This window comes from Heptranchias perlo, chromosome 1, assembly GCF_035084215.1.
Source record: "Heptranchias perlo isolate sHepPer1 chromosome 1, sHepPer1.hap1, whole genome shotgun sequence".
In the NCBI taxonomy this organism is placed as follows: Eukaryota; Metazoa; Chordata; class Chondrichthyes; order Hexanchiformes; family Hexanchidae; genus Heptranchias; species Heptranchias perlo.
The window spans coordinates 189,671,871-189,698,359 of record NC_090325.1 but is presented as its reverse complement, the minus strand read 5'-3'; the positions used below and the strand labels follow the sequence as shown (position 1 = coordinate 189,698,359).

At 42.5% G+C, this 26,489-nt stretch overlaps 1 protein-coding gene across 1 annotated transcript in view; it reads right to left on the bottom strand.

The window, feature by feature from the left end:
- ccser1 (coiled-coil serine-rich protein 1) overlaps positions 1–26,489 on the bottom strand; it is a 1,034,597-nt gene that overhangs the window by 594,133 nt on the left and 413,975 nt on the right. Inside the window, exon 6 of the mRNA XM_067994468.1 lies at positions 2,364–2,577. Coding sequence (XP_067850569.1) covers positions 2,364–2,577 — 214 coding nt within the window. The remainder of the gene's footprint in view (positions 1–2,363; positions 2,578–26,489) is intronic.

Genomic DNA, 26,489 nt, shown 5'->3' with positions numbered 1-26,489 from the left:
ATGGAACATCTTGCCACGGCAATTGTAACTGTATTCCCTCTGTGATCAACTACCCTTATCTGCCGAACCTGTAGGGCCTTCCCAAAAGCCTCAGTGGAACTCTTGCCAGCGCTCATCCTTACAAGGATGGAATTCCCTGGGTAGCCTGGGAACTCCCTCAGGCCCGCTCGCTGGACATGGCCGGGGAGTGGCAGAAATTCAGGGCCTTCGATCTTAACTTTTTGAAATCTGAACCATAGAAAAGTGGTGGATTTTGATGAAAAAAAAGTTTGTAATCTCTGAGAAAACATTTCCCACTGGATAGAGTTGCAAAACGGCTATTTACGCAGCACAGAGGATGTGCCTGTATTTTAAACATAGGAGAAAAAAATACCAAATACTGATCACGTTATCACCTTTAAACAATGAGCCGGCATTTAAACAATGAACAAGTGCTTATAGGACTAATTTCACGACACATTAATTATAGAGGGAACAACAGATAATAACTGGTAGCAACACACACCAAAGAATGCAAAGGAACATTATTCCCTTTCACAGAGTCTTCAGGCAGGCTGAGTCAGCTCAGCAAGCTCCATCTGGAAGCTGCCATATTGGCAAACAGGAAAATTGTGAAACCTGTTGTCGAACATTCTGCAATGCTTTTTTCATTGTGCGGCTTCTGTTTTTCAATGTACTTTTTGTTGTAGTTAAGGATGCAATGAAAGAGGAAGGGCCCAAACATGGATTCTTGCGGGGGACTGAATTTTAGGATTGGTATCAGGAAGTTCTTCTTCACACAGACAGTGACTGACGCTAGGAATGGGTTTCCAGATAGAGTCGTGAAGGTGAAAATGCTGGAATAGTTCAAGAGAATTAGATGGAGCAATGGGGGGGGCACTGTAGGACCAAAAGCCTCCCTCATCCATAAATACCTTGTAATTTTGTGAAAGGCAGATTTGTGGAAGTTACTGACAACAACCACTAAAAAGCTTTCCTAACACCATTTGGCTGGCTGCCACATCTTCTTCGCAGTGAAAACACAACAGTGACTTAAGGCAAGTGTAATTGGCTATTCATTCTTTTTACCATCACTCTCCTCATACTGTACTTGATCACCTTAAGGCAATGCTGTCCAACAGAAATTGCTGACTAGCCACAGCTGTGGCTACGACAACACCATTTTAGCCACATGCACTAACTTTTGGTAGCAAACACCTCACATGCACAATACAGGTAAATGTACTTCACACATATATATTTACTTAACAAACATCTACCACCATGCAATAACCAAGGAAGTAAAGCACTCACAATAATCATAAAATACTCACACACTCTGCTTTTCATCTTAACATTTTACCAACAAACGCACAAAAAGGTTAAAGTCCACATGCATATACCGTGCAAATATGAGCATTGACATCACATGCACAATGACGGTGTCTATTACTCATTGTTTATTTACGAAGCAGAAATGCAAATTAGTCACATCTGGATTCCCAATTAGCCACATGTGGCTAATGTATTGGACAACACTGCGCTAAGTCCAGCTGTATGTTGTCAGGCAGAACAGATGTTAACAGATTGACCTTCTTCCCTACTTTAGCAACAATACATTGCAAAACAGCCCTGGATTCCAATTTCAACCTTGACTGGAATCTGAACTTGATATTCCTCAGTGACTGAGATTTTCTGCAGTTTTTTTTTCCCCCTGACAGCTTGCTTGATGGAGAACCTTCTTGTACAACAATACTCCCTCTCAGGGGAATAAACCGCCCATCAAAGCACACCTCATGTTGTGCAATATGGGGCACCAGAGAGAGGGGCTGTGCACTTCTATCTGAGGAAAAGCACGGTAGAAGATGTAAAAGAGGAGGAAAATAGACCAGACATTGAAATATTCTCCATTATTCAACAGCTGTGGGCAGTTATTATGTGAGTAAACTTGAAAACAACCAACAGCATACTTTCAACTCTGGCTTAAAAAAATACATTTCTTTCTTTCAAATTCTGACATGGTTTAACACCAAACAAGAATGGTAGCTCCATCAGCTAGAACAGGAGTTTCAACAACTTTCTGATAATGGAATAATCAAATGTACAGTGATAACCATATGAATGTTATGCTATTATTGGACAGCCTAGGATATAGTGAATTAATTAAGTACTGTAATGGCATAGTGTGCCTTTAATAATATAAAAATAGCCATGGGATAATTTCTCAGAAATCAAAAATAATTTAGAGTAAAGCCTACATTTTCACTCCATCATTGTCAGGATAATATTATTGCTCTACAACTCCCAGACAGCATTTATTCCCCATCCTGAAATGAGTCTGGCACACTTGCCCATTAAACTTGTGGAAATAATTCAATGATTACCTCCTGCAGAATCCTTTTCAGTTTTAGAAGCATCGTCTTTACTGCTGTGCAGTCCTGCATCATCAACCTCAAGGACATGGCTTCTAGACCAGCACCGTTCTCCTCCTCTCTCAGAAGGGACCAATCTGAAGATGTGGCACTGGGCCAATGGCTGTTTCGAGGAGGTCTAGATTCAAAATGTTCACCTTCTTTTGAAGACTGGACAAACGGAGGCCTAAGGAAGAGAAATGACAAAAAGATGAATGTCAAAAAATCTGTACATAATTAAATCTCAAAATTATTTGGAACAATGAGTTACCATTGTTGACTCGTTTATAAACATAGAATTGAAACCCCAGAAACAAGCCATTCGGCCCAACTACTCAATGCCGTTCTTCCTCCTCTAAAATCGAAGTGTCCTTCCAATTGCAGGTCAGTTATAGTGCCTCAATGTGGCACGGCTTTCAGGTTGCACCAATGCAGAAACTGCAGCGTAATTGTGATTTTAAGTCACTGATTTGAGAGCCTTTTAAGTTTTGCCAACTGGTATCACCTCACAGCCACAGTCTACTTGGACGACACACTGGCCTCGGTGTAACTGTAATTTGTGTGAAGCCATCTTTTTCGTTCTTTGCAAGTAAAATTTCTAAAGATTGCAGACAGTCAACTTTACAGCCTTCACATTCTTAGTGGCAAAGAGTTGACAGAAATACATTTTTTTTACTGGTGTCCTCAACGGACCTCTGCACAAACATTTAAATGAACACACAAAGAGCTTTGCATTGCCCAAGCACAGAGTGGGGCAGCAGTAATTCACTGTTCTAATACAGTGCCAAACTAGCTGTATAAACGAGCTATTAAACCAATGCAGTACAAACTGCAAGGTTAAAATACAGGTTTGGGACATGGCACAAATTGTGAAATAACTGCATGAGCTGCAGCACAGATAGAATAGCAAATTTTTGCTTGTATGTGAACACAGTAGATATGTGTATAATAACTAAAAACCCTAAAAGTGTTAATCGTCATTTAGAAAGGCACAGATTAATCAAGGACAGTCAGCACGGATTTGCTAAGGGAAGGTCGTATCTGACTAACTTGACTAAATTTCTTTGAGGCGGTAACAAGGAAGGTCGATGAGGGTGACATGTTTGATGTAGTGTACACGGATTTTAGCAAGGCTTTTGACAAGGTCCCACATAGCAGACTGGTCAGAAAAGTAAAAGCCCATGGGATCCGAGGGAAAGTGGCAAGTTGGATCCAAAATTGGCTCAGTGGCAGGAAGCAAAGGGTAATGGTCGACGGGCGATTATGTGACTGGAAGGCTGTTTCCAGTGGGGTTCCGCAGGGCTCGGCACTAGGTCCCTTGCTTTTTGTGGTATATATTAATGATTTGGTTTTAAATGTAGGGGGCATGGTTAAGAAGTTTGTAGATGATACAAAAAATTGCTGTGTGGTTGATAGTGAGGAAGAAAGCTGTAGACTGCAGGAAGATATCAATGGGACTGGTCAGGTGGGCAGAAAAGTGGTAAATGGGATTCAATCCGGTGAAGTGTGAGGTAATGCATTTGGGGAGGGCAAACAAGGCAAGGGAATACACAATTAATGGGAGGATACTGAGAAGTGTAGAGGAACAGAGGGATCTTGGAGTGCATGTCCACAGATCCCTGAAGGTAGCAGGACAGGCAGATAAGGTGATTAAGAAGGCATACAGGATACTTTCCTTTATTAGTCGAGGCATAGAATATAACAGCAGGTTATGCTAGAACTGTATAAAACACTAGTTAGGCCACAGCTAGAATACTGCGTACAGTTCTGGTCACCACATTACAGGAAAGATATGATTACACTAGAGAGGGTACAGATGAGATTTACGAGGATGTTGCCAGGAGTGAAGAATTTTAGTTATGAGGAAAGATTGGATAGGCTGGGATTGTTTTCTTTGGAACATAGGAGGTTGAGGGGTGATTTAATTGAGGTGTATAAAACTATGAGGGCCGAGAGTGAATGGATAGGAAGGATCTATTTCCCTTCGCAAAGAGGTCACTAACCAGGGGGCATAGATTTAAAGTAATTGGTAAAAGGATTAGAGGGGAGTTGAGGAGAAATGTTTTCACCCAGAGGGTGGTTGGGGTCTGGAACTCACTGCCTGAATGGGTGGTAGAGGCAGAAACCCTCATCGCATTTAAAGGGTACTTGGATATGCACTTGAAGTGCTGTAACCTACAAGGCTACGGACCAAGAGCTAGAAAGTGGGATTAGGCTGGATAGCTCTTTTTCGGCAGGCACAGACACGATGGGCCAAATGGCCTCCTTCTGTGCTGTAAATTTCTATGAGTCTATGATAAAAGATACTCTTCGGATAAGAATCAAAACCTGAAAAGTTGTATTTCTTTTGATCAATTCTGTTATTGCTTCGGAATATAGAATGCTAACAGTGTTCACATTAAGCAGAGATAAGAAACATTCACTGCTAGAACTTTACTTACATGAATGCTCGAGCCAAAACTGAATCACTTCTACTCCAAAGCAAAATATATTTACATAATTATACCCGCAGAAGGCTTTTTAGTACAATACCAACACTGTCTGTAAAATACCTGAAAAGACAATAAATTTATATTTTTCATTCCCAAAATTGAATCGCCAACATTAGATTGAATGAAAGTCACAATATAAATGAGCTACAGATCCAGCAGAGCAGCACTGAAACTGCGGATGTAACTCACACAGAGAGATCTCCGTGCTTTCTTGCCTATAAAATGTTTGGTGCCATGCTGTTACATTATTAAAAACTGTCTGAATAATGAAACAAGAACTGTGTAAACACAGTGATAGTTTGAAGCTTACAGTGTTCAGAAGTACACATGCTGAAAGGGAAATAAATAAGCGACTTTTCAGATTGTATAAGTAGAATATATCTCACCACAGAAATGGATATCTGGTCTCAGCCAGGATGCTGACAAGGGCATTTCTTGTGGTTTAGGCAAGGGATGGGTGGGGGGGGGGGATAAGGGGGAAATCAGTCAAGGTTCCCACTTCTGCTCACTATCCAGTGGCTCCTGCTCAAAGTGCTTTTCTGTGGATGGTGGGAAAAGGCAGGACTGGGCTCACCTGTGAAAATCCCTCACATGGTTAAATGGCCTGCTAACACTTACTGTCTGGGCTCCACATCAAGAAAGGCCATTTGGATGAGGTACTGGAGAATGACTGTCCACTCCCCCCGTCCCAGCGCAGGTCAGCGACATCAGGAGAGGAGGTGATTAGAAAGGTCAACTAGCCAATGGGATCCACATTAATCTAGAATAGACCCACCCTACAAAGGTCAAACCTTTACCATCCTTTATGTAGTCCATGCACATAGCCAGGTTTCAACATTAAATTACACTGGAGAGGTACTTTCTTCAATACAAAGAAAACACCAGCTTAACAGTTGCTTTTTAATGGGTTTAAGCAGGGGATCCCACATTGAGATGCAATGAAAACCTTAGATTTATATCTGAGAAAACACTGCACTGGGCTTTTATTTCTCTGGTTACTATTTAACATATTTCTGATATCCTGTGTTTTGTGTGTGTATATGTGTATAGTATGTTATCTTCTTGTATTTTATGAAAATGATATTTCTTATGACTATGTCAGTTATGTCTCTTTAACCCTAATGTCAGATGTCCATTATTCTCTTGCAATGCTACATCAAACTGATGTTAGTTACTGATGGCCCTTCCCACAATGCAGTCAACCTGACACAGAAGCACCACTGGTCAGTTGTTTTGAAGAAAGAAAAGAGCCTTGTAGATATTAGGAAAATTAACAGATGATTCAGGATGACATAAACCCAGATACCGTGCCAAGTTGAACCTGGAACACTATGTACATGAGTGCCTTCATTACGACTGAGTCCAAATCATCTCAGGACCCCAAGTGTGTCTACATTATTCTTGGCCATCTGTTCCTCTTGACGTATAACTCTTCGGGATTAATTGCCGAGTACTGATAATGGAGCAGCTTTAGTGAGCTCCTTCTGTGAGCTCTCTGTCGTCCCACATTATTTTTTATAAGACAGTGTTTAGTATGGAGAACAGTGTTGTCACGTTTCGTTAATCTATTGTTTTGTCGTTTGATTAAACAGCTGCAGAATGGGTTAATACAGGCATTTTTCCATCGAAAGGATTGCAGATTCTAAAATACTTGTAGAACTGATTCTGCTGCAAGTTAGATTCCCTTTTTAATTTTGTGTTTAAATGGGAGATTAATCCAGAATGTGACATCTCATGGGCATTGCTTGGTGAATTACTCAGTTGCTGAATGGCATTTCTTCACAACTTCCATACTACTCGACCGTAATCCAACGACATGGATAGATTCCATTTAGCATTTCTCCTCAGTACTCCGTCTGAGATCAGGAGCTCACAATGCAGGGATTGCAGCCACGTGACTTACTGCCAAGTTTCATTGCACTAGTCCTCAGTTTCGTCTTGTGTTCAAGTACCAAAAGCAGTATCTCCAATTGGATACACGACTGCATAACGTTCCCATAAGTTATGGCAGTTGTTTTCGGAGGGGGAGGGCACACCATTCACCAGGAGAGACACCGAGCAGGAAGGCCAGTTGCTTCTAGGAATTTGCCAAAGTATTCTTGAGCCAACCATTAATAATGTTTACAGCATGACTCACCCATTCATTTGTACTCCTTCCCTGCTGAGAACAGTCTGGCCTTATTTAGCGCCTGCTGCTGGCAGAGTTGAGAATGGAAGTTTTTGGGAAAATCCCTGTTCTACAATTCCTTACTATAGTGGAGTGAAGTCAATATATTCACAACAGCAATTTATATATTTTAAACAATGGAAAGAAACTCCCATGAAAATTCCATATGTCTCCTCCCCCATCCCAGTAATTAATTGGTATTTTCCAATAGACTCATCGAAATACATACATAGACATTACAACACAGAAACAAGCCATTCGGCTCAACCAGTCTGTGTCGGTGTTTATCCTCTATGCAAGCCAATAGCCTAATCACATTTGCCCATCCTGTTCCCATATCCCTTTATCCCTTCCTTCATCTGCCTATCCAATCTAACCTTCAATGTTGACATTCGGCGGGAATTTCCTCGGAGCTTCTCCATCGCCGTAACTTCGGTGGAGGTTTGGTGAAAACCCCCTTGACACGTGCAAGCAGGGTTTCTGCCAAACCTCCGCAGAAGTTGCGGTGGCAGAGCAGGGGAGGCCCCATGGAAATTGTCGGTGATAGTTTCTGCCTCAACCACCAATGCTGGAAGTAAATTCCACCGCCTCACAACACTCTGTGTCAAGAAGGGGAGGATATCCTCTCTCTGTTGCGTATGTCGCAAAATCCTGATCCTGTTCTTTATCATCACGTTCACAATTTGGCTACTCCTAGGCAGAGATTTATACCTTCTCCTCGGTTGCCAATGTGATCAGGCATTTAAGGGGAAGCTAGATAAGCACAGGAGAGCGAAAGGAATAGAAGGTTATGCTCGTAGGGTTAGGTGAAGGAGGGTGGAAGGCGGCTCGTGTGGAGCATAGACGAGTTGGGTCAATTGACCTGATTCTGTGCTGTAATTTCGATGTAATTCAATGTAACAAACAACACACCTGGCAACCTCAACCTTCTCTAACATATTCCAAACTCAATTATAAGATAGCTTGTGCAGACCTTCCTCAATGGCAGGAAGAACCACTGCAACCTTTAGTGGAACACATCAGCTGTTAGATGACAAATTTCTTAGGCCCCCTCCCAAGTGTCATGTCGCAATGGGAAAGTGTGTTGAAGGTGTTGCTGGATTCTTCATTAGAAAGCTGCACTGCAAATTATTTTTTTTTCCTGGTGCCTACATAAAATCTGTTACAAGCCCAATGCTTAAAAGAGTTAAACCTGGAGCACAGGCAAGCAGCTCTCAGCAGCCCAATGGAGCAGCCACACCTCACACCACTGCAGTACACAGGCTCCGAGCGCTCAGCTCAGTCGCAGAGCCAGCTGCTGTGCTGAAATTCTCACCATTTACTCAGCCAAGGTCTCAGCAACCAGAAAGGAGCCCGTCTATTTGCACACGGTCGGCAGAGTGCGAGTACCACCTGCTGGCTGGCCCTGGGTACGCAGTCAAGTTGCTATGGGGAATAGACTGGGGGTGGACAAGGCATGCAGTGACCATTGACTGAAAATAACACACTGGATAGGAGCATTGATCTAAGAGCTTTGAAGTATGAATAGTGTTTCATACTCGCGAGCTGGACACAACACAAGGAAAATACACAAGTAGGAACCACGCCAGATGCCGATTATGACATGACTGCCAAGGCGTTTTCCCTTTTCCTTCTTAATCGTGCAATGATTCATAGGCTAATTTTTCTGTCATGAGTAAGTATTTTTTCCTATCAGTGCAATAAATATATTTGCAGCGTGGTTTAATGAAATCAAACATGCAATTTCATCACGCTAGGAATTAAACTGGACAGCATACAATCCATACTCGCATTGCAAAATTCTTTTTTAAGCAGTTACATCTCTGACAAGTGCAGAGGGAGCAGATTAATCATTCAGTGAAATCAACAATAATTGAAGCCACTAGACCTAATGGAGTAACATTAGAATTGTAAACTGGGAAGAAACCATTCCGCTGTCGAAAGCTGTTGTAATACTCTGCAACCACATGATCCAGTGATTTTAATGAATCCATGAAATGGACCTTATAGCGACTGAATAATCTTATTTCATTTGCCCATTAAACTAACGAGAGCATGAACACATTATTACTGCACAGATCTGGATTATCGCTCATTTTGCCAGCTGAAAGACATAATGCCGTCGACCAAATGATTTACACTAATTTTTGACAGTAATGCATTATCATTCAGTTTGACTCATTTTCCAGCCAATTATCTGTTGCAAAATGTGGAGGATAAAAGAATGAAGCTTCCAGGTTAACATTTTTGCCTTCAAGCCATTAAAATCTGCTTAGAAATGAAGCGCGTTGGAAATCCCTCGCCCCCTCGAACATGATGCTCCATGGATCTTGCAATTCTTCACAGCTCGACTTCCTTAATTTGAGCCTGTTGCAAAATGAATGCAACAGTATTGTTTCCTCGTACCCATGATTGCTGAGCTCCGCATAGCCTACATTACAACAGTGACTACACTTCGAAAGTACCTCTTTGGCTGTAAAGCGCTTTTGGATGTCCTGAGGCCATGAAAGGCGCTATATAAATGCAAGTTCCTTCTTTATTTTTGTGGGGTGGAACACAGATTAGCAGAAACAACACCACAACAACTGTGTAAGGACCAAGGTTATGCAACAGCACTAGCTCAACAGCTAAAGGTTTGAATAGGGCAGTAGTACAAAAGACAACAGGACAAAATAGTGACCATCTATGTCCTGCACCTTTGCTGATTATCATTTATGTTTGCCTCTGGCCACACAGGAGAAATGGCCTCCTGAGATGGGTCACCATGCCATCACAGAGCTATTGATATCGGGCACACCTTCAGCTGAAGTGAGGACAAACTTAGATCCCACTGCACTCTCAGTGTAACTTCTTGTTTATACATCATAGGCAAGGTCATAAGGTTTTGTTTTTTGAAGAAAAACAAGACCAGATTGTGGAATGTAATCCCCACCCCCCCACCCTAAAAAATGGTAACAATACTAGCATCCAATGAAGTGAAAATAGAATTGACCTTATTCAAACATCAGTGCCTCTGATCAGTGGTTTATATTCAGAGCTGTGTTCAAGTTATCGATTATTTATTCATCTTCCAGGACTGTTGGCAAAATCACAAGGTTTTCAGTGATAGGCTGCAGATGCTGGGACAATTGGGGCTTTCAAGATTGAGATCGATAGACTTTTTGTTAGGTGTGGGGATTAGGGGATATGGAGCTAAGGCGGGTAAATAGAGTTGAGGTACAGATCAGCCATAATCCAATGGAATGGCGGAGCAGGTTCGAGGGGCTGAATGGCCGACTCCTGTTACTATGTTCCTATGTCCTATGATAACACGCCCCATGAGAATAAGCCAGTGTTGCAAAACTCCTGATTAATCAGTGGTAACCAGATGAGGCGACAGAGACAAGCTGGTGAACAACTTCAAAAAAAAAAGCCGATAGGGGCACCCCAAAAAGCTGTCAACTCCAAAAACAAATTGATAACAGCCCTGAATATGGGCCGATAACCACAGTCACTACTTTACCGCGATTGAATACGACAAGGTTAATTTTCAATGGGCCAGAACTGGCTCCTACCGGCGTGGCAAGGCTCTCCGCACGTCCTGCGGATAAAAAGTACGAATGTACTCAATGCGTAGACCATATGCTGAATTTTGAAATCTTCTCCAGTGGTGTGCTCCGCGGTCACTGCAGGCCATGTGCACATGCAAAGACTGTGGGAATGCAAGCCCTGCCCATAAGCAGGCAAGTAATACTCATTCATTTAAAGTGGCATTCCCTATGTTAGTCTAAATAAAAATGTAACATAATAACATGACTCATTATAAAAAGGCAAGGAAATGATTTATGATGTACTGAAACGTGCACAAATTAAAAGCTAAAAAAAAAAAAAAATTTTATTTTTTAGTAAATTTTTTTAACAATCAAGAAATACTAAAATAAGAATAATTAGATATTTCACATTAAAAAAAATTTTTTTTTGTTGTTTTGCAGTCATTAACAGTCACCGTGCTTTTAATAAGTAGTGTAGAGCTGGTATTTTCAAGCATACCTTCTCGTGGTGTAAGTATCTTTGTTCGAGCTGGGCAGATGGGTAAGTTTACGATTGTTTGGTGATTGTATTGATTGTAGCGTAGGTGGCCCTTTAATTTGTAACTGTCAAAACGCTGGTGAACCAAGTTCGCAATTTCGGGGTTTTAATGCGCATGTTGCATTCGCAAACTTGCTCCGATGGATTTGACAGTGTTCGCACTGAGGGACGGCGCGAGCTGAGTAAGTTCTGCCCCATTATGTTGGATGCCAGGATTTTGACTAGGGTTTTGGGGATTACATTCTGCAATTTGATCTGTTTTTCTACAAAAACCAAAGTCCAATGACCTCATCTATGTCATGTGTCGTGAAAGAGTCACACTAAGAGACTAGTGCAATCTAAACTTGTCCCAAATGAATCTGAAGGTGCAGCCAATATTCCATCAGTTGTATTGCAACAAAGTACATTAACAGCACGGTTCTTGCAGTGGCAGACTCAGAAATGTTTGAAGAGAAATATGAAAACTGAAGGCATGAGATTTATTTCAGGGGGAGTCTGGGGGCATGACCTCTCTGAATATTTTTTCAGCATTTTGGATCCTGCTGTAAATTTACGTTTGAAGCCAGAAATAATTTATCCTAGAAGGCTACAGGTATTTTAAATATTAAAATTAAGCAGCTGTTTCAAATAAAACTTAATTTTTGTTCCATGGAGTAATAGAGTAAGCATAATGCAGTCAGTCTACACACATATATGTAGTATAGCTGAACAATGGAACAGTGTAAATAATAATGGGTGGTAGGAAATTATAATATAATTAAATGATTGACATAGACATGAAAAAATGTTTTAAAATGCAAGTAACATTGTTTCATTTCTGTAGCTCTCTTTGCATGAACTATCTCAAAACCCTTTACAGTAATAAGGAAAAAACATAACAATTAGACCACATGCAGGAGAACTGTATCAATGCGTTATATATTCCATCAGTTAAATCTGTATGAAGACTTGTCATAGGAGAAAGGTCTGTAGCACCTCATCACATCTTTAGGACATCCAATTATTTTTGCAATATAGTCACTGCTGTGATATAGGCAAAAGAGCAGTCAATTTATGCACAGCAAGATTGCACAAATAGAAAATGAGATGATTGATCAGTTAACCTGCTTTTGGTGATGCTGTTTGAGGGAGGAATGTTGGCCAGGACATCAGGAGAACTCCTCTGTTCTTCTTCGAATAGTGCCAAGGGATCTTTTACATCCAACTGAAAGGGCAGACGAGGCTCTCGGTTTAATGCCTCATCTGCAAGATGGCATCTTCAACAATGCATCACCTCCTCAGTACTAGAGTGTCAGCCTAGATTATGTACTCAAGTCCTGGAGTGGGAGTTTGAACCCACAACTTTCCGACTCAAAAGTGTAACTGCTACTGAACAAAGATAAAGAAAGACTAAAATGCCCTTTGCCCCTTCGCAGAATAGTCCTGAGTGACCAAAATTGGCATCTACCTGGACCCCTGAATTATCCAAGTGAATCAACAATTTGGACAGACGACCTTCGCACCCTCAATACTTTGAAGATCTCTCTTGAGCTGGGCACACACCATCATATCCCACTGGTAAGCACATTGTTCATGATGGTGCGTAGAGTGCACCGAATCCTAAGGTGAGTCTGTCAACAACACAACATCTGCCAAAAACATTGCCACAAGTCTTTGAAAAATAGCCAGAACAGACATTCCAAAGCTGGCTGCTGTTTTTTCAGTTTCTTTCCCTAGATATTTTTCAGCTCCATCTTTCAGACTACTCTCATGAGTGAATTCCAACCCTCTATGTCTCAGAGAGCATTTACATTTGACCAGATATCAAGGTAAATTAGTAACGTGCCCAAGGAATCAACAGAGGTATCTCTAATTTATTTCAGCTACTAGTTTTGTCACATTCCCCCACATGATTGTCCTCGTCTTTGGAAGGTGGTAGAATAACACAACACTAGACTTGAACTTAGACTGTAACTGTAAAATACATTTAGGAAACAGTAAAAGTAAAGGGAATAGTAGCACTAACATGACAAATATTTTTATATATGTAGTAGACAGCATCAGCCTAATACCAAGCCCAACATAATTTTAATGTTAAGGGAAAAAAAACAAGAATATCATCCTAGCCACCTAACGTCAGCTTGGCTCACTGGTAGCACTCTCGCCTTCGAGTCAGAAGACTGCGGATTCATGCCCCTCTCTAGGAATTGAATGCATAATCTAGGCTGACACTCCAGTGCTGTACTGAGGAAGTGCTGCATTGCTCGAGGTGCTATTGGGGATGAGACGTTAAAACGAGGTCCCATCTGCCTGTTCAGTTGGATGTAAAAGATCCTATGACACTTTTTTTCAAAGAAGAACAGGAGCTTTCCCAGTGTCCTGGCCAGCGTGCCCTCAAATCAACATCAACCTAAACAGATGAGCTGGGACCTTGCTGTGCACATATTGGACTGCTGCATTTGCCTACATAATGGTTATTAAGTTTTGCCAACACAAGTAGTAGAAAATATCAGGCCAGATTTTGCTGTAAAAATAACGATGAGGCTAACTGCGCTCACCGTTATTTCTGTGCAAATCAGACAGTGACTTCCAGCAACCGCCCATGAGCAGTTAAACGCGGAAATCCGGAAGTTGCTGTATGAGATGCCCTGCTCCTACAAAAGCTGCACGAAGAAGGAATCTCACCGGCTGGTTCCCTGTTCAAGTGCATTGAACAGCGTGAAGTTCCTGTCCTGACGCCGCAAATACAGACTAAACTCGCCAACAAAAGTTACGTCGAGTCATTTCAAGTCTAAGTACCATTTTAATGGTGTGGTAAGTCTTAATTACTGCCAAACAAGCTCTCTGGCCCTGAAAATTAACTTTTACAAGTGTGGAGTCTCATTCCTTCACCTTTTAATTGTTGTTGGACATTTTTTTTAAATGTAAATAAAACATTTTTTTCTTACTTTTTCTTTCTGTCTCCTTATGCAATATTTCTTTCCCTCTCTTTATTTTGTTTACTGTACCTGATTTGACATTGAATTCACTATTCTAACTTACACTTCCTGCGTTCAGTCTGCGCTGCTTATTAAGGGTGCTTCAATCTGATTAGTTAGCAGATACACAGCTGCTTGGCCTGTTCACACAGATCCCAGATGCCCTGTAGAGGGCGCCATGTTGACTGGATTTCTAATTTAGAGGAACTTGCCGTGCAAAAGTTCATAGAAAGTCTATGAGCAAGTGCAAGTCTAACAAACGGCTGGCACCATTCGTTCACCACTCACAGCAAAATCCGGCCCAATAAATAGTTCACAGCTACTGTACTAAACTCTGATATAAGTAATATTTGTTGCAGAACACTTCTTTTCTTCGACTTCGATGGAAGCTATCTGGCCTGACTATCTCTTTCCAAAGACATTAGTCAGACTCACTGATTTGAAAAAGACACACTGATAAAACCTTCAAAACAAATTGATCGGGACTTAGAGTTTAAATAACATCAAAAAGACCTGCCAACCAGGCACACATTTGAACAAATCACAGATAACATTTGCATCTGAATTGATTGCCGTGGTCCCTTCTTCAGACATTTGGCTTTACAAAAGCCAAATGTAAGAAAAGAAAATTCTTCTGCCAGGTTTTTAACTGCTTATGTACCATGACAGAATTAAAGAACTACGTTAATACAGAGATTATGTTACATCTTAGACTACAATGCTTTGTTTTTGTTGTGGCCGTTCTTTACAATGCAATCCAACACATCGTAGATGAACAGGATGGGTAAAAGTGGGAAATCCTCACTTCACACTCCTCTTTGGGAGAGATAGGTTCAGTAATATAACCATACACACAGCTGGTGGGGCAAAGGGTGGAGGAAGCACAAGAGGTCAGAGTCAGAGGAACGGAGAGTTAGGGGGGAAAGTGTGGTAGAGCTGGAGCAGGTTACAGAGATAGGGAGGGGCAAGGCAATGACGGACTTAAATATAGCAGCCATGATGTGGAGATGCCGGTGATGGACAACGCCATGTTCTTCGCAGCCTTCAACATGTCATCGATGACGACGAACACCTCGCTAAGGCCATCCCCACGCCTCCGCTACTCGCCTTTAAACAGCCACCCAACCTCAAACAGACCATCGTTCGCAGCAAATTACCCAGCTTTCAGGAGAACAGCGTCCACGACACCACACAACCCTGCCACGGCAAACTCTGCAAGACATGCCAGATCATCGACACAGATACCACCATCACACGAGAGGACACCACCCACCAGGTACATGGTTCATACTCCTGTGACTCGGCCAACGTTGTCTACCTCATACGTTGCAGGAAAGGATGCCCCGGAGCATGGTACATCGGCGAGACCATGCAGACACTGCGACAACGGATGAACGGACACAGCACAACAATCGCCAGACAGGAGGGTTCCCTCCCAGTCGGGGAACACTTCAGCAGTCAAGGACATTCAGCCTCCGATCTTCGGGTAAGTGTTCTCCAAGGCGGCCTTCGAGACACACGACAACGCAAAATCGTCGAGCAGAAATTGATAGCCAAGTTCCGCACCCATGAAGACGGCCTCAACCGGGATCTTGGGTTCATGTCACGCTACATGTAACCCCACCAGTGAAAAAAAATTATCTGTTTTTAATACAACTGGTCATTCTCTCTCTCTCTCTCTCTCTGCCTTTCGGGTGTCTCTGTCTCTCTCTCTGTCGTTGTGATCTGACCGCTTGTGTATTCAGTATTCTTGGATGTAATGTTTCCCTGTCTGAACACCATCCACTCATTTGATTGCTTTGATTATCTCTCTGCCGAGGTGTGATAGCGGGCAGTTGGAAAGATTATCTGTAATCACTAGGCACTGTTCTCTGACTATATATGCTGTGCCTTTATGGAACCCTGCACTCACCTGACGAAGGAGGAAAGCTCCGAAAGCTTGTGATTTCAAATAAAGCTGTTGGACTATAGCCTGCTGTTGCAAGACTCCTTACATTAAATATAGCAGAGATTGATTGTGGAAATCGTAACTGCATGCCCAAATAAAATCTAAGATTTGGACATGTACTCCCATAGTTACAGCTTCTTCATGAGGCCACAAGGCTGTAGGTTTAAAAACCTTACAGAAATCCATGAATGCAATGAAAGTGGGTTTCCCCTTGCAACACTCTGTGATTTTGTGTAGAGCCACAATCTGCTCGAAAGATTCCTCAAGAGAGCAAAATCAAGCCCATTCCTGATCGCTGCACAGGCCTCCAAAGCAGCTGAGATAGGTGCCACGTCAACGTAGAGAACTATCTTAACACTCGTTGATATCAGCAAGATTCCTCAGTCGGTTTGAAGTTCACTACAACTCCTTCCTGTGAAAAGAAACCACAACTGTATGCTGAGATGCCAAGGGTATGTAAATCCCAACCAGAATTCGCCAGCTTTAGAAGGGGCCGCTCCCAGCTGAGTTGATAGTTCCTGGCAATGTTCTCAAAGACCTTTGTCAATTCCCAAAACCATTGCTGTTCACCCTTCCCACCTCAAGCAGCACTGAAATACGGATAGTTGGCATGTATGTATCACTTCCGATTGAACATTTTACATCACTTGCTAAGATATGCTTTACATCAATCTCTGCTTCATATTTCCTCTCAATATATTTCACATCACTTAGTCTCTCCAATACGATGTCCACAATCAATCTCTGCTATGTTTAACTCCGTCATGGCCTTGCCCCTCCCTATCTCTGTAACCTGCTCCAGCTCTACCACACCTTTCCCCCTAACTCTCCGTTCATCTGACTCTGGTCTCTTGTGCATCCTCCACCCTTGGCATACGTGCCTTCAGCCATCTAGGCCCCTGCTCTGGAATTTCCTCCCTAAAACCCCCCCAGCTCCCTCTCCTCCTTAAAACCCTCCTCTTTGACCAAGCTCTTGATAAATATCTCCTTCTTTGGCTCAGCATCCATTTTTGTCTGATTATGCCTCTGTCAAGTACCTTGGGACATTTTTTTACGTTAAATGCACTATATAAATGCAAGTTACTTCCATTCCCTCCATAGGCATGAATCCTATTTTGAGGTGAACAGCAACAACTTCCTGATTGTGGAACTCACTCCTGGACACTGCTTTAGTCCTTCATTGCTTCCACCAAATACCAAGTTCAATTTTTTAAGACAGCTGTCCTTGTTCCAGTCATTTCTGACAGTGTGCTATTACAGCATCATCTAATAAACAAAATCAAAAATGCTGGCAATTTAGTAACACTATGCCTAACTAGGGTTGCCAACTCTCCAGGATTGCCCTGGAGTCTCCAGAAATTCAAAATTAATCTCCAGGACATTGCTGCCAGCGACCAGGGAGAAAAATAATAGGGGCACAAAAAGATTGTGTGTATTTTTCATTTTTTGTTTATTAGTTATAGAAAATATTGGAGAATGATTAAAAAAAAGGCTCTTTAACTGGGCGGGGTGGTTGGAGGCAGAAGGTCATGTGATGAAAACGCCAGGAATACATCCAATCAGAGTTGGCAATCCTATGCCTAGCCAATGGACTCATTGAGTTATATTGTTTGGTGACAGAAAGCTTTTGCAATTCTATCATCCTTGCAATGTGTGAACGACAGTAAGGATGTGTGAACTTGCTGTAATAACCTGAAATGAATGTGAATTCACTTGGAGTTCCAAAAGAGCCATGTCGTAAACTAATCAAGTGCTAAAATTATTGCTTCACAGAGAAGCTTATTCTTCCAGGCACTATCTGGCTCCAGAAGCTGCCATTAAGATTACTCAGGCCCCATGCCTGTTCTGCCAGACAACTTGTAGCGACCTGACACAGCCATGTTAATCATAACAGTTACAAGCTTTCAACTGCCTGGGAAACCACTCTCAGAAGGTAGTTTTAAGCCAAACAAAACAAAATCGTTCCTCCCACCTCCGAAATGGAGTATGAAACACATGGATTTCAAAGCTTTTCAATGCAGAAAAAGGCTGGAAATAGATTAAATAAATAAAAAAATAAAGTTGAAATTCAGATAAAAATACTGAAGCAGGAAAGGGATAGGAGATAAATTGGGGGCAGGGAAAAGATCCAAGCCAAGTTGAAGTGTGTTAAGTTTTCAATTGTATTTTAGGGGCTTGTGTCTGTATTTAAGGGTCAGAAAGGTGATTCTGAAATTTGTGTTGTTTTATTACTGTAACGTTAGGGTTTATCTTGTGCATAATGTGAAAGTTAAGAAATCGGTTATCCCAGAAAGTCAACCACGTCTCTGAACCTCCCAGCAGGTTCAGGGTTAAACTAGCTACCTCAATCCAAACGAAACCTCATCAAACCCAACACTCACGTCTACCAGTTACAAATGGGCTGCGCTTTATCAGTTTTCAACTGGACCTTTGCAAGCACTGCCTTGTGGAGACAGGGAATTTCCCAAGGGTGGGGAATGGTTTCATGTCAAAGACAATGAAACCACCAACAATACTTCAGAATGAAATCTACACTGCACAGCAGTTTGAAGGGGAAAAAAAACAGCCCTGGTAGTGTTTCAGTATCTTTTGAGTTGATTGCTGAGGAGTTAATGACACTTATCTCATGGAATCGTAATTCACACTATGCCCCAATGATAGGTCACCTCCCTGAATGTTATCGCATTCTCCTCTTTTGCTAATTCCACTGGGGAGCTTGACATTTTCTTCCAGATAACAGTGGTTCCTTGTAGAGTAAGGGCCAAATGTAATTCACCCACAGTGGATATACGCTGTGATTGTTATCTGCATCCTATTGTGTCAGAAACAAAGCTTGGCAGAGACTTTTAAAAAAAGTTACTTCATATGGCAAATGCAGAGATGATGGATGTCTCTTTTATGCATTTTCGCCAGATCGTTACGGAGAAGCCAAGATAAAGCTGACAGACACTCATCAAGTCAGGAGCAAAAAGGTTGCCCATTTTATCATGACCTAGAAGATACTGTTAAAAAAAAAACATGCTTCTCAGCTTTGATTGAAAAAGTAAAAGAAAAGGTTTGCTCATGTATTAAAATATATTCATCAGAATACACTATCTTGAAAAACCATGTGCAAAAGGACCACCAAGGTTGTCTCTTTGTTTGAGGCAAGGCTGAAGGAAAATTTTATTTTGCCAATTTTACTCTTCTGTATGTACAGAGAAGGGGTCCGTTAGTGCTCTTCAAATCTGCTTTTCCAATATTCACACTACATTCTAGGTCAAATTCCATTTCACAGTATTCAGAAGCTTTTGTGATTTCTGTTACTGAGTTCCAGTGTTTCTAACCTGGATATCTTATTGACACCTCCCAAAAGCAAGTTAATAAAGTGCAAATAGTGATGCAGAGGAAGTGAAGCCATTTTGAATAACTTTCAACAGTTTTGCAATTGCAGCCACAGTAATAAAATATTGCCCTAGCATGGTACATAAAACATCTAGACTCTTCCTAACATTTAAGAGTCTTCCACTAAAGGTCTCCCTGGAAATGAGTTTGATCGATTTGTCCAAAACATGACTTCACAGAAAGCACAGGGGGAGGATTTGAAATGAATTACAGGGTTATTGACGAACTTTTTATTGGCTTACAGTCAACTCTCAACACTTGGGACTTAGCTTAAAAAAAGCCTGGAACAGACTTTGGAGAAAGCCCCTTTGATCGTTTATACAGACACTATGTGCACAGCTTGTTACAACAGCTCTGCAGGTTGCTGTTTAAAATTCTGATCATTCCATCTTAGATGGTTCTGATCCCTTTCTGACTTGGTCCTCCAACCCCACAGCTATCTTAATGCTCTGTGCCACACAGCAATTAAATTATCAACATGGAAGTCTTTTCATTTAATTGACTTTACGACAAGTTCAACAAGGAGGATTTAGAAACGTAGGCTAGGGGACTCTAAAGTCTTTGTCTTGGTTAAGATGTCCATCATGGAGCCTTGCGAGCTATATGGGACACAGTTTGGGATTGGAGTTTCCCTGTTTGGTGCAACAGAACAAACTTTGCAAGAGTCCATGCACTTTCTAGATTTGACACTGTAACCTTTTGAAGGTATACATACTAAAGCAGCAACATTGGATATGTGTATGTCTATCATATACATATATATATACACACATATATGTATACACACACATACATACATATATACAGATACATATATACATACATCTTTATACATATTCTGCTTGGTGTTATGGAGTTTCTCAACAGTGAGGTAAGCCATAAGGATAGTTTTCCTGTGGTTTGGCACGACTGGGAGAATGGGATGTGGGGTTTGACTCACTGGTTGATTCCTGGGGTCTGTCAGCAATGGGAGGGGGAAAGGGCAAGGATCTGACAGCAGGGTGGAGAGAGGAGGTTCTAGATCAGACAGCAGGTGGGGAGAGGAGGTTCTAGATCTGACAGCAGGGTGGGGAGAGGAGGTTTGAGATCTGACAGCAGGGTGGGGAGAGGAGGTTTGAGATCTGACAGCAGGTGGGGAGAGGAGTTTTGAGATCTGACAGCAGGTGGGGAGAGGAGTTTTGAGATCTGACAGCAGGTGGGGAGAGGAGGTTTGAGATCTGACAGCAGGTGGGGAGAGGAGGTTTGAGATCTGACAGCAGGTGGGGAGAGGAGTTTTGAGATCTGACAGCAGGTGGGGAGAGGAGTTTTGAGATCTGACAGCAGGTGGGGAGAGGAGTTTTGAGATCTGACAGCAGGTGGGGAGAGGAAGTTTCAGATCTGACAGCAGGTGGGGAGAGGAGTTTTGAGATCTGACAGCAGGTGGGGAGAGGAAGTTTCAGATCTGACAGCAGGTGGGGAGAGGAGGTTTCAAATCTGACAGCAGGTGGGGAGAGGGAGAGCAAATAATTAGTATTGCATTCCCCATAACAGCAAGGTAAAGAAATTTTATTTAAACAATGATTTGTTTTCAAATGGTACATGTGAACAATACGACAGCACCTCTCCATCCGTCTCGCTCCCTTTGTCACCTTAACATGTTTCATGAAGTAAAAAATTAAATTGACAGCATTTATTAAAAGTTTAGTTGAAAACCTACTGAAATTGATCATCCAGTGTGCATTCAAATTATTTTCAAAAACACAAACAAAAACACTGTTATGCACTGAGATATAATTTATCTTTTTCAGAGAGAAAAATAAATAATATATTGCTTGGAATTTGAAGATAAATGAAAGGTGCTACAAGTGTATAATAAGTACTAGCATATTTGAAGTGGGTTTCTGCCTGCTTCTTTCTCACTGTCACAAAAACACACTAGCCTATAAATTCGGCCACGCAGTGAGTGCTTTTCAGGTGCTAGCCAGCCTACTAAGCCCCCAATATTGCGGGCAGGAAGTGCGCGCACATTTCCGGCCGGATGTGCGCCACACGCCATGTTAGGAAAGGAAAAAAAAAAGGAGTCCTTTACCCACGCCTGAAGCACACCCTTTGCCCGAATTTCTAGACCACTGTTTTTCAAAAAAACAAAGTACTCAGAACAAAATTTACTGTGGTTTCAAATAACATTAAGAAAAGCACAACCAAACAGATACAGTTAAGAGTCTGAACCAAACACTACCAATTGGGCTAGCAAAATACTACTGAAATTATGCATATAGCGGTGCGGTAGTGTAGTGCTTATGTTACTGGACTAGTAATCCAGAGGTCTGGGCTAATAACCTAGAGAACGCGAGTTGAAATCCCACCATGAATGTTTGAGAATCTGAATTCAGCTGAACAAATCTGAAAATAAGAAGCTGGTATCATTAAAACTGAAGCAGTCGGATTGTCGTAAAAACCCAACTGGCTCACGCATGTCCTTTCGGGAGGGAAATCTGCCGTCCTTACCCATTGGTCATGGACAGTAGTGTAAAACGGGGCTGCCGATTTGCTATCGCCCGTTTTACACTACTGTCCATGACCAATTTCACCCCCATATATACATAAACAATAAATCACGTGAACACATATTGTGGCTAATAAGTCTGGAAGCATTCTGGTTGCGCTAGCTGACTCTTAGCTTGCTGGAGTTTGGCACCATTGGCGCTGGCGCACCATGCAAAAGGCAACAGCGGATCGAACTGGCAGGAAAGCTGCTGGGCCTGATAAAGGGAGCTAAATTGACGTACGCGGTTAAAATGACACGATCCCTGAAGTGCCCTTGGGTCAATGACCTATCTTTACCAGAGGCAATATACGCAGCAGCACGAACAAAGTCAGGTATCAATTTTTTTTTTAAAAAGGAACAGCGAACCCTCTCAACATTCTCAATTTTACATAATTATATAATGCTCGTATGTCCATCATCTTAAAAAAAAGTTTTTTGTTATAATTAACAGATCACCAAAAAATTCTATGTTGACAATATCAACTCAATATAAATTTCATTAAAATCAGTCTGCTCAGTTCCAGGATCATATTTCTGATACGGTGCGATTGCTGTCAAACGAACAGAGTACATTACCTACCACGGGCAATGTGCAACTGAGATTAGGTGTGATTTATTACAGATTTATAATGAAAACATTTAGCACGGTCTCCTTTAAGACACTTTCTGCTCATACAACAAAGCCTCACCATTACAGCCTGATTATAAATAGTGCACAGATCCACGTTTTAGATCATGATTGGGAGACAGTCGCAAATCAGTTCGTGCCTTGAATAAATTTCTTTTTGGTTAAGTTTTTAAAAAGTGAAGAGATATTGCAAGATGGGGAGATGACACCAATAACCCCTGGAAAAGTTATTTCTAAGCAACTGTATAAAAAGTTACTATAGCTTAGCAAACTGTTAACTGCTCTCACCCAGGTCAGTAACAGGGTATTACACAGTTGGTCACAGTGCTCCTGGACTGGGACACTGGTCAATCGGACAGGGCTCCCAGTCCTGGCCATTATCTAATGGGCTACAATGGTAAGTTTGCATGGGTGGATGCCAGGTGACGACAGGCTGGGGCTTGTCGGAGGTGCCTCCCCATGACCAAATAGTCTCAGGATCAATGCTCACGCATTAAGAATGGCCACTTGAGTTAGGTACAGGAAGGCTACCAGCAACTATGGGACTGTACCCAAGCTGCAGCAATAGTATTTGGGAGAGAAGGGGACAAAAGAGAAGAAAGTTAGGAAGGGGACATTTTTTTTTTGTTGAGAAAATCTACATTTTACATCAAGTAACATAGATTCTACAGCACAGAAACATGTCATTGGGCTCAACTGATCTATGCCGACGTTTATGCTCCACACGAACCTCCTCCCTCCCTACTTTATCTAACCCTATCAGCACACCCTTCTATTCCTTTCTCCCTCGTATGCTTATCTAACTTCCCTTTAAATGCACCTATGCTATTTGTCTCAACTACTCCTTGTGGTAGCGAGTCCCACATTTTTACTACTCTTTGGGGAAAGAGGTTTCTGCTGAATTCCCTATTGGATTGATTAGTGACTATCTTATATTCATGACCTGTTGTTTTGGACTCTCCCACAAGTGGAAACATTTTCTCTACGTCTACCCTATCAAACCCTTTCATTATCTTAAAGACCTCCATCAGGTCACCCCTCAGCCTTCTCTTTTCTAGAGAAAAGAACCTCAGCCTGTTCAGCCTTTCCTGGTACGTAAATCATTTTGGTAAATAATAATCAGATGGCATATTTTACACTGCAAGTGTAGCATTGGTGAGGAGTGGTTTCATTGGGAATGGATGCTCAGGTTTTGGAGTTTAAATTTAAAGTTCAGCCTAGGAATCGAGGGAGTCCAACTCTGCTTCAAGCTGGTCAAACAGTGACTCTAGACCTGCACTGCAATTTTAGTGTTATTGTAATGCAGAAGAGCTTCACACAGATGCTACCAATGGCAATGTAAATGCAGCTTGAAATATGATTTATAGTTCAGAAGTTGGCTACAGGTGGGCGTGAAAGATCCCACGGCACTATTTCAAAGAAGAGCTGTGGGAGTGGCCAACATTTATCCTTCAACCAACACCACTAAAACAGATTATCTGGTCATTATCACATTGCAATTTGTGGAAGCTTGCTGTGCGCAAATTGGCCGATGCAGTGCCTACATTACAACAGTGACTACACTTCAAAAAGTACTTCACTGGCTGTAACGCGCTTTGGGACATCGTGAGGTTGCGAAGGATGTCTCTAAATGCAAGTCTTTTTTTTAATATAATTGTTGCCTGGTTTGGGGATTATTTGGGTGGAAGGATATCCATCTTCATGTATAAATGTGATTATTGGACCCCTCTCCGCTCCCCAATAAAAACGTATTGAAAAAAATATACAGGTGACACGTTTACACAGGAAAGATTAGTTAATAATTCACATTGAGCAACTCTCCATGCCAATTAAAATGCCATATTGCATCATCGTTTTCTACTGCATGGAGGCTATTGGGCTATTTAGCTGCTCTTTGGTCACCATGGGGGTGATTTCAAATGGAGCTGGGAAGGGGGCGGGGGGGGGTCAAATTGAGGTCGAGAAACCTATTAGTACAGGTTTCCCGGACGTCCTTACGATTTTGACATAAGAACGTCTTTTTATTTATTTTTTGGGCGGGGGGCATGCTTGGGCATGGGTGGGCACGGGGGTCGCAAGTGATGGGGGGATGGGATCGGGGGGTCAGTCACGGGTGGATGTCGGGATTGGGGGTCATCGCGGGGAGGGACGGGGGTCGGAGGATCAGAGTCAGGGGTTGGAGGATTGGCGCGGGAGTGGGTGGATCAGAGTGGGGGGAAGGATTGGGGTCGGGATCGGAGAGGGAGGATCAGGGTCGGGGTCGGGGGGAGGAGGGGGAGGATCGGGGTCGGGGGTCGGAGGGGGAGGATCGGGGTCGGGGGATCGGGGTTAGGGTCGGGGGTATGCGATCGGACGGTGGGGGAGGTGGTGGGGAGGTCGGTGCAAGTAGGCTTGTTGGGCCTGGGGGAAGCACTCCTGCTCCTCCGGGCCCACAAGCTGTACCTTTCTAAGCACCTACCTGTCAGTCTCGGGCCTTCTCGCCTCCTTTCACGTAAAACAGAAGGCCCGGGAATCCTGGGTTGAAATCGGGAATTGGTGAAAAATGGAGGCCTGAAGCCTCCTTGAAAGGTTTTAAGGCCCAAACCTGCCTCCTGGGAGCGGGTTGGTCGCCCGCACCTCGTCCCTCCCTGGTGAAAACTGGAGATGAGCGGGTTGGAGGCGGGTCTGCCCCCCGCCCCCAACCCACCCATTTTTTAATTTAATAATTGAGCTCCACGATTCACAAACCTGTTGTTATTTGTCAATAAAATGCAGTACACCGGTTGATGAACTGATGATGAACGCTTGTTGGCAACAAAGTGGTTGCTTGCCATTTTGGTGTCAGGTCGTGGGAATTAGTCAGAAGAAAGATGCACAGATTTTGTTTGCGGCAGGCATCAGTAGGTGTCCTTGGCTCCGTGTTTGCACCGGAGATTGGGAGGCTCCAGAAATACTTGACATTTCAAGACTTGCTAACAAATCCTTGATGACACAAAGCTAGTTGACAAAGCAATGACTACATTAAGCAGCCAGGCTGGAGTTGTGAGGTTTTGTTATTTTAGTTTATAGATTTGGTGAGCAGATATCCTATAAATATGACCATTATGTCCATCCATGTGTTGGTCATTTTCAACAACCTCAGCATAATCCTTTCAGTCTATGTAGTGATGAATTTTTGATGCGTTGTTCTGTAACAATGCTGCATGGAAAAGTTTTATTATGCATTTGGAAGCTGCTTTTTTAAATCCAAGAAAGGATTCCCTACTGCGCTGAATGTCTTTTGGAAGCACTGGAAATGTCAGTTTTCCTCATTATTTAATGAAGCATCCAATTGTTTTGTCAACTCTTTATTAAATACTTCAAACACTTTGCCAACTGTACACCTATGAACCCCTTTGCAACCAGATGACCTGATCTGCATCGGCTATCTTTTGACTGGAGCGAATCACGACTTTTCACCACCGTCAAGATGAATAAAATCATTTTGTTTTGGTTGATTCCCCCTTACTTACAGTAAACAAGTGACTGGAAGACAATCAGAACAGATGTTGCAGAATAACTTGGCATATGTGGCGCTGACACGAGCACATGCTGCAGGATGCTTGCACGAGCACATGCTGCAGGATGCTTGCACGAGCACATGCTGCAGGAAGCTTGCACGAGCACATGCTGCAGGATGATTGCACGAGCACATGCTGCAGGATGATCGCACGAGCACATGCTGCAGGATGATTGCACGAGAACATGCTGCAGGAAGCTTGCACGAGCACATGCTGCAGGATGCTTGCACGAGCACATGCTGCAGGAAGCTTGCACGAGCACATGCTGCAGGATGATTGCACGAGCACATGCTGCAGGATGATTGCACGGGCACATGCTGCAGGATGATTGCACGAGCACATGCTGCAGGATGATTGCACGAGCACATGCTGCAGGATGATTGCACGAG